The 15,171-nt window shown below is 42.1% G+C and overlaps 1 protein-coding gene across 1 annotated transcript in view; it reads right to left on the reverse strand.

The window, feature by feature from the left end:
• Positions 1 to 15,171, reverse strand: part of ASCC3 (activating signal cointegrator 1 complex subunit 3) — a 492,957-nt gene that overhangs the window by 99,705 nt on the left and 378,081 nt on the right. The window contains exons 26-30 of the mRNA XM_045011487.1: positions 8,129 to 8,214; positions 6,759 to 6,925; positions 6,490 to 6,635; positions 6,249 to 6,369; positions 4,422 to 4,564 (exon numbers count right to left, since the gene is read on the reverse strand). Coding sequence (XP_044867422.1) covers positions 4,422 to 4,564; positions 6,249 to 6,369; positions 6,490 to 6,635; positions 6,759 to 6,925; positions 8,129 to 8,214 — 663 coding nt within the window. The remainder of the gene's footprint in view (positions 1 to 4,421; positions 4,565 to 6,248; positions 6,370 to 6,489; positions 6,636 to 6,758; positions 6,926 to 8,128; positions 8,215 to 15,171) is intronic.

Consider the following 15,171-nt stretch of genomic DNA (forward strand, 5'->3'; position numbering starts at 1 on the left):
CCATTACCAATAAAAATTGAATTCTTCCAAGCCTATGTCTAAACATGAAAAATTGAGTCTTTCAGCCAGTGGACAACAATTTCTTTTTTTATGTCGTCTGTTCTGATAGGTGGACTTGTGAAACATTTGAGGAAGGCTTAGCTAGGCATTTGCCAGTTGTAGCTTTACTCAGAAAAAAAGTTATAGCAGTTTGGACAGCATTTTGCCTAATTTCACTAATCTGGGTTTGATTTCAGTCTAAATTTGAAGTTGTTAGAATTCTCAAGCAAAAAAACAAACCCCACAAAAACTGGGTTAAAAAAAAGTGTTACAAGATGGATTTGTTTTGCTCCAAAAGCATTAGTTTTAGACTAATCCAACATGTCTTTTTACCAGACCAAAACTACAGATTAATCTTGCTCAATTTACAAAAATATATTTTGATCCAACATTATAAAAAATAAATCACAAGAGAGCTTGTTTGCATTTTTGCTCTCATTTAAGAACATCACCAATGTCAAGACACTTTGCAAAACCTTCTTTGTAACATATAACACACAACTCTTGCCTTCTGTGTTCTGGTGGTGAGATGTAAAAATATAGGGCTAGCCCACAGTCATTCACAATATTTATTTACTTGAACTGCTGCTTCCAGCAGCTCCCATTGGCCTGGAGCAGCGAACTGTGGCCACTGGGAGCCTCGACTGGCTGAACCTGCGGACGTGGCAGGTAAACAAACTGGCCCGGCCTGCCAGGGGCTTTCCCTGCACAAGTGGCGGAACAAGTTTGGGAACCACTGAGCTAGACCCAAACTCTGCCAATCTCTACCCCTTATTTAAAAGCCAAGGAGATGGCTTTGCACAGCATGCAAAGAAATTTTGGCCCTGATAGGCCAACAGGTCAGGAGCAAGTTTCAAAGTCAAAGATACTTCTTAGATAATCCTCCAACTGGGTCCCTCTTGTTTATGAAATATGATGTTTTAATGCAAGTGCCTTCAGTGACTCCAACTGCACTCAGAGGGAGCATATAAAGGTAATTAGTACCAACCATTTAGGGCCAAAAGCATATTCTACTTGTGAGTGAATTTCTTCTTTGTTCTTCTTTCTCTTGTGTAAATTGCAGGTAATCTCAAAGCTTCCTGAAAGGGCAGGAAGCTGGCACAAATAGGGCAGGAGCACTGAGCTAAGCCTTTTGTGTTGCTGTTTTGCTCACTGTCTTCTAGTGAAATGGAATTGTTATGCTGGTCTAAACTAAAGTTAAGGTTGTAACACAAACCTTACAAAAGTTGCAGTGCAGTGAGTTAGTCATCAGTTGCAGAAAAGCAGTATCAAAAGTAGATGTGTTTTAGATATTACTTTATTAGGAGGCAGTTAAGATTCCCATTTCCCATTATATCCAAGGAGTGAAATGTAGATGGCATCCTCTATCTCGTATTTTCTACCCAGTGCAGGCAGAACCAAATTATTCCCACATGCAGGAAACAATATTTTTTTGTCCAAATTACATTTTGAGCAATTGGTGAAGATTGGCAGAACTTGATTCCAGTGATTATGGCGTGAACTCCTATGGGAGGGGGCTCTCTCATTAGTCATTTAAATTTACTGGAGTTTAGGATTAGCAAACCTGACCTTTTGGTAATTTTTTAAATCGTTTTAGCCTAAACACAAAATACGAAGAAATGGATATTATCTAAGTTATTAGTATTTGCCTGTGATTTATGCCTGGTTGGTTGCAAAGAATAGAAGCAGATATAATAGGGATTTGTGGGTAACTGTATTTTGGATTGAAATTTCCCAGCATCCAGGACAACTGGTAATTCAGGTAATTACAATGGCCATATTGCTCCTTCTCAAAGGAAAAACAAACAAACAAAACAACAACAAAACAAACAAACATAAGAGCAGCCAAAGAACTAGGAAATCTTCTTATGGCTCTCATTGTTGTCTCCTACTTAGTGCTCCTTTAAGGGATAGGAGTTTGAGGTTGTACAGAGCTTCTAGATGGTGTGATCTCCTCACCCCATGAATCTCCAAGAACCATGAGAAGAGGTTTGTAGTGGCAGAAGCCATCCCACAAGAATGTCTGCCTCATTTATTCCCCCCATCCCTGTGCTGCCACAGGCTGAGTTCTGCTGTGGCTGATCAGTAGTAAGCACAGAGGTCTTGGGGTGAGTTAAATACTGTTTTAAACAGCATGAACACTCATTTGGATGACTGCTTGGTTATTTATGGGCTCAGCAGGGATGATGCTATGGAGAGTGGTCAGTCGCCTGCTCTACCATTGAAATGAGCCATGATAGCTCTTTATTCCTCTGGGACAATAGGTACTGTATGGGAAGTGCCAATCACAAGGTTCCCCAGCAAATAGCTGACTTAAGTGGGTTTCAAACTGAATATAGAGGGATCACCAGCATTCACAAACCATGGCCTCACTGCAAAGACTATTTTACAAGGGTGAGAATGCCAACAGTGGTAGCTTTTCTGATGTGGAGACAATTTTGCACAGAGCTGCTACCAGATACTAATAACTCTTTGTCACCACGAACATGGGCTGGATTTGAACTGGTGACCTAGAAATGTAATGCTTCATGTTTTGTACACAGAAGGTGTCAGCCTATTATTGCTATCATTTACTCTGTTAGCTCAACTGGCAGAGGTCTGGGTAGTGTACTGAAAAGTTCCAATGCTGCTGATGATGCAGGTGGGTGTCCATATGATGCCGCATGATGAAATTTCTGTTTTTTAAAAACTAGGGAAATTACACACAAAAATTACATTAAAAGAACATTCAGGTTGCTAGGTCAAGCACCTTAATTTTACCTTCTCCCCAACTGTGCATCTGGTAGACGTGTTAGTCTGTATCAGCAAAAACAATCAGGAGCCCTTGTGGCACCTTAGAGACTAACACATTTATTTGGGCATAAGCTTTCATGGGCTAGAACCCACTTCATCAGACGCATGGAGTGGAAAATACATGATCACATACTATTTTTTCCATAGGACCCTCCTCAGGGGAGTGAATCAGGGCTATGTACTGAAGGAGGCAGTTGTCTGTAGGACCCTCCCTCGTTTGTTGCAAAACTTGGCAGATGTGTAGTGAAATGAAGTAGGGAGGGGATTCAGGAAGAGAGAGAATTGTCTCATGGCTAAGGCTGTTGAATGTTGCCCTGGAGAATGGGATTCTATCCCTGTCTCTGTCAAAGAGTTCCTATGTGATACTAGGTAAGTCACTTAAATCAAATTTTCACAGGTGGCACAACTAATTGTATGTTCCTCATTTTCTGGGTGCCCACATTGAGACCCTGGGTCTAATTTGCAGAAGTGCTGAGCACTCACAGATATAACTTAAGTCAATGGGCACTGTGCTTTGAATATAAAAAATACTACACCTCTACCCCGATATAACGCGACCCGATATAACATGAATTCAGATATAATGTGGTAAAGCTGTGCTCCAGGGGGGCGGGGCTTCACACTCTGGCGGAGCAAAGCAAGTTCGATATAACGCAGTTTCACCTATAATGCAGTAAGATTTTTTGGCTCCCGAGCACAGCGTTATAACCGGGTAGAGGTGTATATAATGCTAAGTTCTCTGAAAAATCAGCCCCAAGGCATCTCAGATTGGGCACTCAAAATTAATTACATTAATTTCTCTATGCCTCAATTCCCATTTGTAAAATGGGGATAATACTACTCCCTTGTTTTACATGTATGTTGTGAAGACAAATTAAATTAATGTTTCCTTGCGAAGCACTCGGATACTATAATGACAAGTGCCATAGAAAAGCCCATGAGGAAATTAATAATTCTGTTTTCAGAACAGGATTTCAATAGTGTGTAGTAATTAAGGTGTGGGGCCATTCACTGAACAAGGAGGAAAAAACAAAATATTGAATGGCTACTCATTAACTGATCATCGTCCATCCTGTGCACTGAATGAGGCAGGGGTCCCGTGGAACAGGTAACTAAGGATAATAATGAAAATTAAATATAATAATTGAGGCATTGTGTAAATCACTATTTTTTTTTTAGAAAATTCACAACAGTGTAAATGGCAAAGTATTGAATTTCACAGAGTTTGCTTTGAATGAATGTCACCAGCAAACTCAATTTCAAGGGTAGAATTAAATTCATATGTATTCATAATGCCTAGCATGATGAGATCCTGATCTCAACTGTACTACTGCTAACATAAAATAAATAAAAATAAAAGAGCTTACAACATAAGGCCCTGATCCTGCAAATTTATGCATGTGCTTAACACTGAAGTCTGTGGGATGCTCACATGCTTAAAATTAAGCATATGTGCAACTGTTTTCAAGATTGGGCCTTAAAAAAAAAGTCAAGGAAAACTACTGTGTTTTAGGTTTACTTTCCTTTCAAATTGATACTGAAAAAAATGAAATAAACACACACAACTAAGACTCATTATATTGATGTACCTCTCTTTCATCCATTTTCAGCCATTGCTTTGGATCATCCTCAGTAGCCAGGAAAGCAATCAACTCTAGGGCAGTGAGTCTAGTCTGACGTCTGGATGAGACAAACACAAGAACAGGCTTGGCTGGAGAATGGCTCCTAATAGCTGTTAGAAAAGAAAAAATTCAGAGCGAATCCATCCATGCCAGATACCTGAATTTCGCAATTCAGCATCTATTGCTAACATTGCAACTAAAAGTGCTGAGGATTTAAATCCATCCTTCACTTACATTTTGTGCCTATGCATTGACAAGAATTCTAAACTGGAAAGTAACCTTTGCATAGTTGCTACAAAACCTAGCCACAGTGGAGTAAAAGAGCATAAGTTCTGCACTTGAATAACGAATTACTTAAACCAACCATGTTTTTTTTTTTTTAAAACATCTACATTTGATAATTTTCAGATTACAGTACATTTTTATGACCTTAGAAATGGGGATAATAATGGAAATGCTAATACAGCCATGACGATACTCTGTAAAACAAGTTGGAAAAGCAAACCCTCAATAAATCAAATTGCTATAGGTCTTCGAATAACATGAGCTACTAGAAGTAAACAAACAGCTTATATGTACAGCTTCAGATACTCTATGATGTTATACGTATGTTTGAGATATTTATGCATGATTTATTTCCTATATAATGCTTCAGACTACAATTAGTACTAAACATTCATCCCTAATATATGAAAAACAAGTGCGCTATACCACCCACCATAACATATTGTCTCAATTTGCTGGTAATATTCTCTCTGTGTGTATGTGTATGCATCTACAGACATCTATGTATATCATTGTAAGATTATATAAATACATAATACAACTTGTATGTATTACAATTATAGATGCTGATATATATATATATATTTTTTTAAAAAAATTCGACATCTAATGGATTTTTGTTGCTTCAGGAACAGGTGTGGCTGAAAAGCCCAAGACAGATTTATTGTTCATTAGTGTTTTTGTACAATACTCCTGTGGAGGTGTAAATAATATAAACTACCAAAATTGGTCTCTAGTCCACAATCAATACTTTGCTTCTGTCATAAGGCTAATTAGAGCAGCTAAAAAGTCACTTCACAACTGTCACCTCACAATCAACAGCAGTTCACATTACAAAATTTATTTTGGTTGTTATTTTTAATTGATATAATAAATATTCCTCATGTAACCAAAACAAAACATGTTTCAATTAAATATGAGGGTTTTTCTTAGATTTGTCCTGCCTGCCAGCTTTGTTAAGAATAAAAAATTGAGAACAGAAGCATATCTAAACGAATGGAAAGTTCTGAATTTTATGGTTATTGCCTTGAAATTAGAATTATGTGAGGTTAGCTTGACTTGTAACTTCTGTTCACAATTTTTTAAAAATCTTACATACAGTGATCTGTAAGAAAATACCGAATCAGATTAATACTGTGAATGGTTTTACTACTTTCTAAATCTCAAATACTTTTACAAAAATGTGTTTTTCCAGTGCTGAACCCTAAGAGAAAATACAATTTTCATTTTAGAACATCTCTCTTCATAATTACAAAGTTTACTTATTCTGTTCCAAATATGTTTACATTCCTCTGATATATGCTGCATTAACACCATACCTGATGTTTGAGATAAATAGTTTTTGGGTCATCAAGAGAAACAGATCTCCCCTGAACATCCCAAGAAAACATATAGTAGCACATGTTGTAAATGTGTCTCAAATGGCCTATGTAAAAATGGTTAGAATCCCACTCCTCCCCCCCCCACGGCTTTTTTTTAACTGAATGTATGAAATGTCTTGGTTTTTACCTTGAAATGCAGGTTTATTCATACTAGCCATGCGAGGACAGTAATGCTGGCCAGGGAAGCCCTGAATGTGTACTTCCAATGGAACTGGACGTACAGATGGTCGGAAGTTGAACAGACCCATCTAAAGTGAAAATATAAAACACTTTTAGTTGAAGCTTAAATTATTTTGCAAATATTACTATGTACAGCACAGATATGTACAAATGTCTACAAATGTCTTCTTCAGAAATTTTCCACATACCTGATTAATATTTAGCCAGTCAGCAAGGTCTCTTGCATTCGCTAATGCTGTGGATAAACCAACTACTCTTACAGGCTTTTCTGTGTGAGATGAGATGAAGTTAGTTCGAGACACAATAACTTCCAGTACTGGGCCTCTCTCATCCCCTGGGTAATAAGAGAAATATGCATTAAAATGTAATAAGTTCAAATGTTTAGAATTCCATGCAAGTCTATTCTCAGCACACACTTTCAAATTCAGCAACAACTATGATAAAAAACAATGCTTACCTAGCAGATGGATCTCATCTATGATGAGAATGGCAACTTTCTGAACATAGCTCCTGTTTTGCCAACTTCTACTGACCCCATCCCACTTTTCCGGTGTAGTTACAATAAGGTCAGCTTGGGCAATAGCTCTCATATCAGGAGTCACATCCCCAGTCAATTCTACTATCCTGTAATTGAGTGAAATGATCATTGTGACTGGATAAAACTGAATTTTTAAACCAATGAAGCTTTCTAACCTATTGGGTTAGGTGTGTCCCAATATTAACCCTTAAACAACAATAAAAAATAAAATTGGTGTTCCTGGCTGAATGGCCCTGGCAAACAAAAACAAATTTTAAAAAATTGAAGTAAATATGCCTTTAATCTTCTTTACCTTCTAATTATTTTACTTTTCTTAGCAATATCATAGAGAAAGAAAAGTTTACTTGGATGTCCAAAACTATTTGTGACTTTGTAAGACAGAGACTGATGCAAAAAAGATAAATGAATATTACCATGGATATTAATTGCAAGTCAAATCAGCCTTTCATAACCTTTCCTATAGATCTTCTAGTGGCTGTATATTGCCCTGTACAACCTGCCTTGCAGTGATGACTGACTGTGAGAGGTTAGGTAGCAGCACCTCACATACCCCATTAAAAGAAACCACAAAGAAAATATAATGAAATAACTGCCTTTTAATAAAGGCCATATTCTGACATATTTACACACAGAGCAGTACCTTCTCCTAGGAGTAGTTCTATTTAAATCCATTAAACTCTATGAGGAGTAAATTATTAATCAGCATGAGTAAGGATCACAAAATCTGGCCATAAATAATCCACACTTGGAAGTTGTTGATAATTATGGATAATTTTAGAAAGGACTAAAACTCACATACGCTTTATGTCAGATGGCAATCCTGCACTTCCTGAATATATCAAACTCCTGATGATGCCAATGGTAATTATAGGTGCACAAAAAATGCAAGAATGGAGGAATGCAAGAATGGAAAGTCATACATGCACACTGTTATAGACATGTTATGCAATTTATAAGAGATCCTGGAAATAAATCTTTGAAGGAAGGTTAATTCTGAACTGCAACTTCAAAAAGACAAAGATAATAGAAAGGGAAACTGAACTTATTTGTTAGCTTGTCCAACTAGAAAGAACAAGTAAAATCGGCAATGTATTCAACTACCTTCCATTTTTGTGTCATCTATTTTTTTTCTATGTAGTGTGTGTTTGCTATGATACATTCAGACTTTTTATGGGGAGCTTTGGTACAATTTGAAAGATTAAATATATTTGACTAAATAGCTAGATACTACAAAATATTCAACAGAGTTTCTCCACATTTGCAGGACTGTTTTTCTGGGAGAAACATACTTTTTACCAAGTTTTTCTTCAATCCTGACTTTCCAATCTTCAATTCTCTCTCGTACCAGTGCTTTTAAGGGAGCAATGTATACTGCCTGCGAACACAAACACACACACAAAAGCAGAATTAAACACGAAAAAGCTGTGTAAAATTTTAATTTACAAAGAATTATTTTCTTTTATGCCTCTAAGGACTTGAATTAACTTATTAAGTATAAATGATTAAGGCATAATTCTTAAAATTACATTTAGTAACTTACAACAGAATTCTAATTAAGATAGACTTAATACTTGCAAAAATTCTTTTGTTCCTTGAGCCCATAACATTCATATATGTTAATAAAAAAGAGTAATTTATAAAACTGTAACACTATCATTACACCTTTAAAAAGAAAACAAATGTGTCATTATAAAATGACCTACATAAAGTGTTATCATTTATTGCTAAGAACATAAAACCTGAAAACTAAGATTTTGAAATAATGCACCAAATCCAAACAAAAATAACCAGAATTCCTAGTATATCATCATCTTACACAATTTCCATCTCTTTAATTTTATCACTAAAATCATTTAAATTAATTTTAAAATTTTCTACTTTTAAAGAACCTCACAAGACTTCCCCAGAGAAGTACTTTCTGTGTACTGAAGTACATGAGTATAGCTTTTACAGTATTTATTTAAAGGTTTAGAGTTAGGTTTTCTAAAGCATGAGTATACATTTGAACGTGTGAAAACTGATACACATGTACTGAGTGTGTGAAAAGTTCAGATGCACTTTAGATAATCTGGCCTATAAATTTTGAAGACTGATTTATTAAGCAAGATTTCTTAATATTCCTTTAATAGCTGCTTATTGTGGTATGAAGGTCCAATATCGGCAACCTTTGGCATGCGGCCTGCCAAGGTAAGCACCCTGGGTAAGCCAAGCACCCAGGTGGGCCGGGCCGGTTTGTTTACCTGCTGTATCCGAGGGATGTGCTGGCCACCGATTCCCACAGCCCCCTTTGGCCTGGAGTGGCCAGGTGCTTACCCTGGCGGACCGCGTGCCAAAGGCTGCCGATTCCTGTGAAAAACTATGGATGCACTCAAGTCTTATATTTTTTCAGTATTTTACAATTCTCTCTTTGTCCATCTCAACTATTACTAACAAGTTTACACATACAGGTTGAGATTTCCAAAGCAAATTTCAGTGGGAGTTTTGTGGCTAAATCATCTACTTGACTTTCATAAAATCATAAGACTAGAAGGGACCTCAAGAGGTCTTCTAGTCCAGTCCTCTGAACTCAAGGCAGGACAGGCCATCCCTGACAGGTGTTTGTCTAACCTGCTCTTAAAAACCTCCAATGATGGTGATTCCACAACCTCCCCAGGCAATTTATTCCAGTACTTAACCACTCTGACAGGAAGTTTTTCCTAATGTCCAACTTAAATCTCCCTTGCTGCAATTTAAGTCCATTGCTCCTATTCCAAGAGGTTAACAAAAACAATTTTTCTCCCTCCTCCTTGTGACAACCTTTCATGTACTTGAAAACTGTTATGTCCCCTCAGTTGTCTCTTATCTAAACTAAACAAACCAATATTTTTTAATCTTTCCTCATAGGTCATGTTTTCTAGACCTTTAATCATTTTTGTTGCTCTCCTCTGGACTTTGTCCAATTTGTCCACCTCTTTCCTGAAATGTGGCATCGAGAACTGGACATGATACTCCAGTTGAGGCCCAATCACTGCAGAGTAGAGTGAAAGAATTACTTCTCCTGTCTTGCTTACAACACTCCTGCTAATACATCCCAGAAAGATGTTTGCTTTGGCCTGGTCTACACTAGGACTTTAATTCGAATTTAGCAGCGTTAATTCCAACTAACCGCTCAACCGTCCACACCAGGAAGCCATTTAATTCGAACTAGAGGGCTCTTTAGTTCGAATTTGGTACTCCACCCCGACAGGTGGAGTAACGCTAAATTCGACATGGCTAGCTCAAATTAGGCTAGGTGTGGATGCAAATCGAACTTAGTAGCTCCGGGAGCTATCCCACAGTGCACCACTCTGTTGACGCTCTGGACAGCAGTCGGAGCTTGGATTCTCTGACCAGCCACACAGGAAATGACCCGGGAAAATTTGAATTCATTTTCCTGTCTGGGCACTTTGAATCTGACATCCTGGCTGGACATCGGGGCGAGCTCCGCAGCACCTGCAACGATGCAGAGCTCTCCAGCAGAGGAGTCCGGCCAATCCAAGAATAGAAAGAGGTCCCCAGCATGGACTGACCGGGAAGTCATGGATCTGATCGGTGTGTGGGGCGAGGAGTCTGTGCTGTCGGAGCTGCGCTCCAGCAAGCGGAATGCAAAGACCTTCGAGAAGGTCGCCAAAGCAATGATAGAGAAAGGATACAGCCGGGATGAAATGCAGTGCCGCGTGAAAATCAAGGACCTGAGACAAGGCTACCAAAAAGTCAGAGCGGCAAACGGACGCTCCGGAGCTCTGCCCCAGACATGCCGCTTCTACGAGGCACTACATGCCATTCTAGGTGGGTCTGCCACCACTGCCCCACCAGTGACCGTGGACTCAGTGGATGGCATAGTGAACCTGGACAGTTCCTCCTCGATGTTCGCCGATGTGGAAGATGAGGAAGGGTCTGTGGAGGACGGCGCAGGCGACAGCCAACACAATACCGCTTTCCCTGACAGCCAGGATCTCTTCATCACCCTCACAGAGATCCCCTACCAACCCTCCCCGGCCGTTAACCCGGACTCTGAATCAGGGGAAGGATCAGGCGGTAAGTGCTAGAAACATGTAAACATTTATTTTTTATAAAACAGGTATAAAAAAATAGAAATACTATATATAAAATTTTCAATGAAAAACTATATGAAAAGTAGGTCCACACATATAGGGATTGAACAATAATCCTCCAGGGACAATTCAAGAAAGGTCTCATTTAGGTCCTCGAAAAGCCTCCGCAGGAGGTTCCTGGGGAGAGGTGCCTTGTTGGGTGCTCCGTGGAAGCACACTCTTCCGCGCCAGGACATCCTTATGTAGATGGGAATCATCGCCTCCACAAGCATGGCCGCATATGGTCCTGGTCTCTGCAGGGCTTCCCTTAGCATCCGCTCTTTGTGACTCCGAGGGACCCGCATCAGGGTGATCTCGTTCATGAAATGCTGCATCTAATTAGGGCAATTAGTGTATTGTTACTGTTGTGAATGGTTGACTTTTACTTTGCATAACAATGACCCTCGCTTAACAGCCACGTGTTGTAGGCCACATAGGAAAAGCATACATTGATCTTTCCCGTGCACTGGCGGGAGTGGCTGGAAAAGGGTCAGAGTATATGATTTCAAGATTGCCTTTAGGGGGAGGGCACAGCTATCCATTAACTGATAAGCAGAATGTACTGTAAGGCTTACCAGGACTGTCTGCTAGACGGATTCAGCTGTCTCTCCCCACTTGTCCGCTCTCCTGTGCAATGCCGCAGCCAATGAGAGCGTATTCCGAAATCTCGAACTTGTCCTGAGATCTCGTGAGACTTGTTGCCCTGTATGGTCTTGTTCAGAGAAACTGACTAGACTGTGTTCACTGTTCGCAAACATGTATCTGTTCAAGGAAATCAGTTACTTTTCCCATCACACAGCTTCGGCTCTTTCCCGGACTGCCCCGGCATCCCCCTCGCAGAGGCTGGCGCAGATTAGGCGGCGAAAGAAAAAGACTAGGGACGAGATGTTCGCGGAACTGATGGCTTGCTCCAGAGCCGAGGCGGCAGAGCAGAGACAGTGGAGGGAGACCCTATGTCAACAGCATCGCACACACATCGAACGGGAGGACAGGTGGCGGCAGGAAGACCAGCAGGCGACTCAAACGCTGCTTGGGCTAATGAGGGAGCAAACGGACACGCTCCGGCGCCTTGTTGATGTTATGCAGGACCGCAGGCAGGAGGACAGAGCCCCCCTGCAGTGTATCTGCAACCGCCCTCCCCCGCCAAGAAGTCCTGCCCCCCCCTCACCCAAAAGTACAAGACGGAGGGGCGGTAGGGGCCGTGAGAACTGTCACTGCACCACTGCATAGCGCTAATGTACCACACACCTCTCACGCTATAAATTTGTAGAAGTGCTTCCCTTACAGGCTCAACCAGTCCCAAATCCAAGTTTCATCCCCCCAGTGTGTATTAGATTATTAAAAGCTGTTTGCTGTTATTCACTGTTTCGGTCACGTCTTTCGTGTCAGAGGATTTTTTTGTGTATGGGGGGGGGGGGGGGGATTTATAATTGCACGGTATAGCCTACATTACCAGGGTAAAGACTTGGGGCCATGATCAACTGCAGGGCACACACACACTGCAGTCAGTAGGCACCAGGATCACTCTGTGTGGTGTATGCTGCCCCGGGTCATTCTGTGATGTGTATGCTTGTCCAGGGTCCTAGCGCCTGCCACCCCCTTAATGTTAAGGCACGCTGCCCTTACCATGCACTTCCACCGTAGCAACGAGCCTCTCCGCTGCCCTGAGCCCCAACAAGAGCCCTCATCCACGGACAGATAATCACCCTTCCCCCACACCCCTCACCCCTTCCTACGCCCAAACCCGCAGCCCACTGCCGTCATCCAAACCCCTATCCAAAGAAGGCACCACTCGCCCCTTCCTGCAAACCCACCCCTTCCTGCAAACCCTCCCCTTCCTGCACAACCACTTGCAACCGTCCCCCACCCCAGAGACCTATGTAGGAGCAGGAGGATGTCATTCCTCTATGGAACAAGCGGTCTGTACATCAGTGCACACCGTGCCCAGCACAGTATGCGTCCATGTTTCAACACCTGAACAGAAATGCAAAGTAAAACAAAGATTTATTAATAATGACTGTTACAATTAATTTGCTTTAAAACGTGCTTTGGAAGTGGGGGAAACTTGGAGAACGGGGTATGTAACCGCAGATCGAAATCGACACATACAGACACAGGCCCAGGGTCAGTTTCTCTTGAAAGCAAGTGGAGAGTCATAGGTTACCCTGCTCTCCGAGGAAACTTGCTTTCAAAGCCTCCCGGATACACAGCGCTTCCCGCTGGGATATTCTCTCGGCACGGGTGTCTGGCTGAGCGTAAACTGCAGCCAGGCGATTTGCCTCAACCTCCCATCCGGACAAAAAGGTCTCGCCCTTTCTCTCACAGAGATTGTGTAGCACACAGCAAGCAGCAATAACTACGGGGATATTCTTTTCGCTGATGTCCGAGCGAGTCAGTAAGCTCCGCCATCTCCCCTTGAGACGTCCGAAAGCACACTCCACCACCATTCTGCACTTGCTCAGCCGGTAGTTGAAGAGTTCCTTCTCTCTGTCCAAGGCACCTGTATAGGGCTTCATGAGCCAGGGCATTAGCGGGTAGGCTGGGTCCCCAAGGATCACTGTAGGCATCTGCACATCCCCAACCGTTATTTTGTGGTCCGGGAAGAAAGTACCTGCCTGGAGGCGTTTAAACAGACCAGAGTTCCTGAACACACGCGCGTCATGAACCTTGCCCGCCCACCCAACGAAAATGTTGGTAAAACGTCCCCTATGGTCTACCAGTGCTTGCAGCACCATTGAAAAGTAGCCCTTTCGGTTAATGTACTCGCTAGCCTGGTGGGCTGGTGCCAGGATAGGGATGTGAGTCCCATCTATAGCCCCACCGCAGTTTGGGAATCCCATCGCGGCGAAGCCATCTATGATGTCCTGCACGTTTCCGAGAGTCACTACCTTTGAGAGAAGTTGCTCAACGATTGCGTGGGCTACTTCAATCACAGCAACCCCCACGGTAGATTTGCCCACGCCAAAGTGGTTCGCTACTGACCGGTAGCTGTCGGGCGTTGCAAGTTTCCAGAGGGCTATGGCCACTCGCTTCTGCACACTCAGGGCTGCTCGCATCCGGGTGTCCTGGCGCTTCAGGGCAGGGGACAGCAAGTCACAGAGTTCAAGGAAAGTGCCCTTACGCATCCTGAAGTCTCGCAGCCACTGTGATTCATCCCAGACCTGCAGCACTATGCGGTCCCACCAGTCCGTGCTTGTTTCCCGGGCCCAGAATCGCCGTTCCACACCATGAACTTGACCCATTGCCACCATGATCTCCACTGCGCGGCGTACCCTGCTTTGTGAGAGGTCTGCGCCACTCTGTGAATTCCTGTCCTCACCGCGCTGCCGGAGCCTCCTCGCACGATTTCTCAGCAGCTGACTGTGGAAGAGGTGGACGATAAGGTGCGAGGAGTTGACAACGGCCATAAGTGCAGCGATGATCGCAGCGGGCTCCATGCTCGCAGTGCTGTGGCGTACGCGCTGTAACCGACAAGAGAAGGGCGCGAACAGATTTCCCGCCGGAGCTTTCAGGGAGGGAGGGCATGATTGACGGTTCAATGACAACAGTTACCCAAAAGCACCCTCGACACATTTTTCCCCCAGGAGGCATTGGGAGCTCTACCCAGCATTCCAATGGGCAGCGGGGACTGCGGGAACTGTGGGATAGCTTCCCACAGTGCACCGCTTCCAAAGTCGACGCCAGCCCCATTACTGTGGACTCAGAAATTCGAATTAGTGTATTTACTGTGGATACACAAATTCGACTTCATAAGGTCGAATCTACAAATTCGACTTAAGTAGATTCGAAATAGTCTTGTAGTGTAGACAAGGCCTTTTTTGAAAGTGTTATGCTGTTCACTCATATTTAGATTGTGATCCCCTATGGCCCCCAGATCCCTTTTCTGCAGTACTCCTTACTATGCATTCATTTCCCATTTTGTATGTGTGCAATTGATTGTTCCTTCTTAAGTGGAGTACTTTGCATTTCTTTTTACTGAATTTCATCCTATTTACTTCAGATCATTTCTCCAGTTTTTCCAGATAATTTTGAATATTAATCTTATCCTCCAAAGCACTTGCAACCCCTCCCAGCTTGGTATTGTCCACAAACTTTATAAAAGTGTACTCTCTATGCAATTATCTAAATCACTGATGAAGATACTGACCAAAACCGGACAAAGGACTGATTCCTGCAGGACTCCACTTGATACACCCTTCCAGCTTGACTGTGAACCACTG

The sequence above is a fragment of the Mauremys mutica genome, chromosome 3, assembly GCF_020497125.1.
Source record: "Mauremys mutica isolate MM-2020 ecotype Southern chromosome 3, ASM2049712v1, whole genome shotgun sequence".
NCBI lineage: Eukaryota > Metazoa > Chordata > Testudines > Geoemydidae > Mauremys > Mauremys mutica.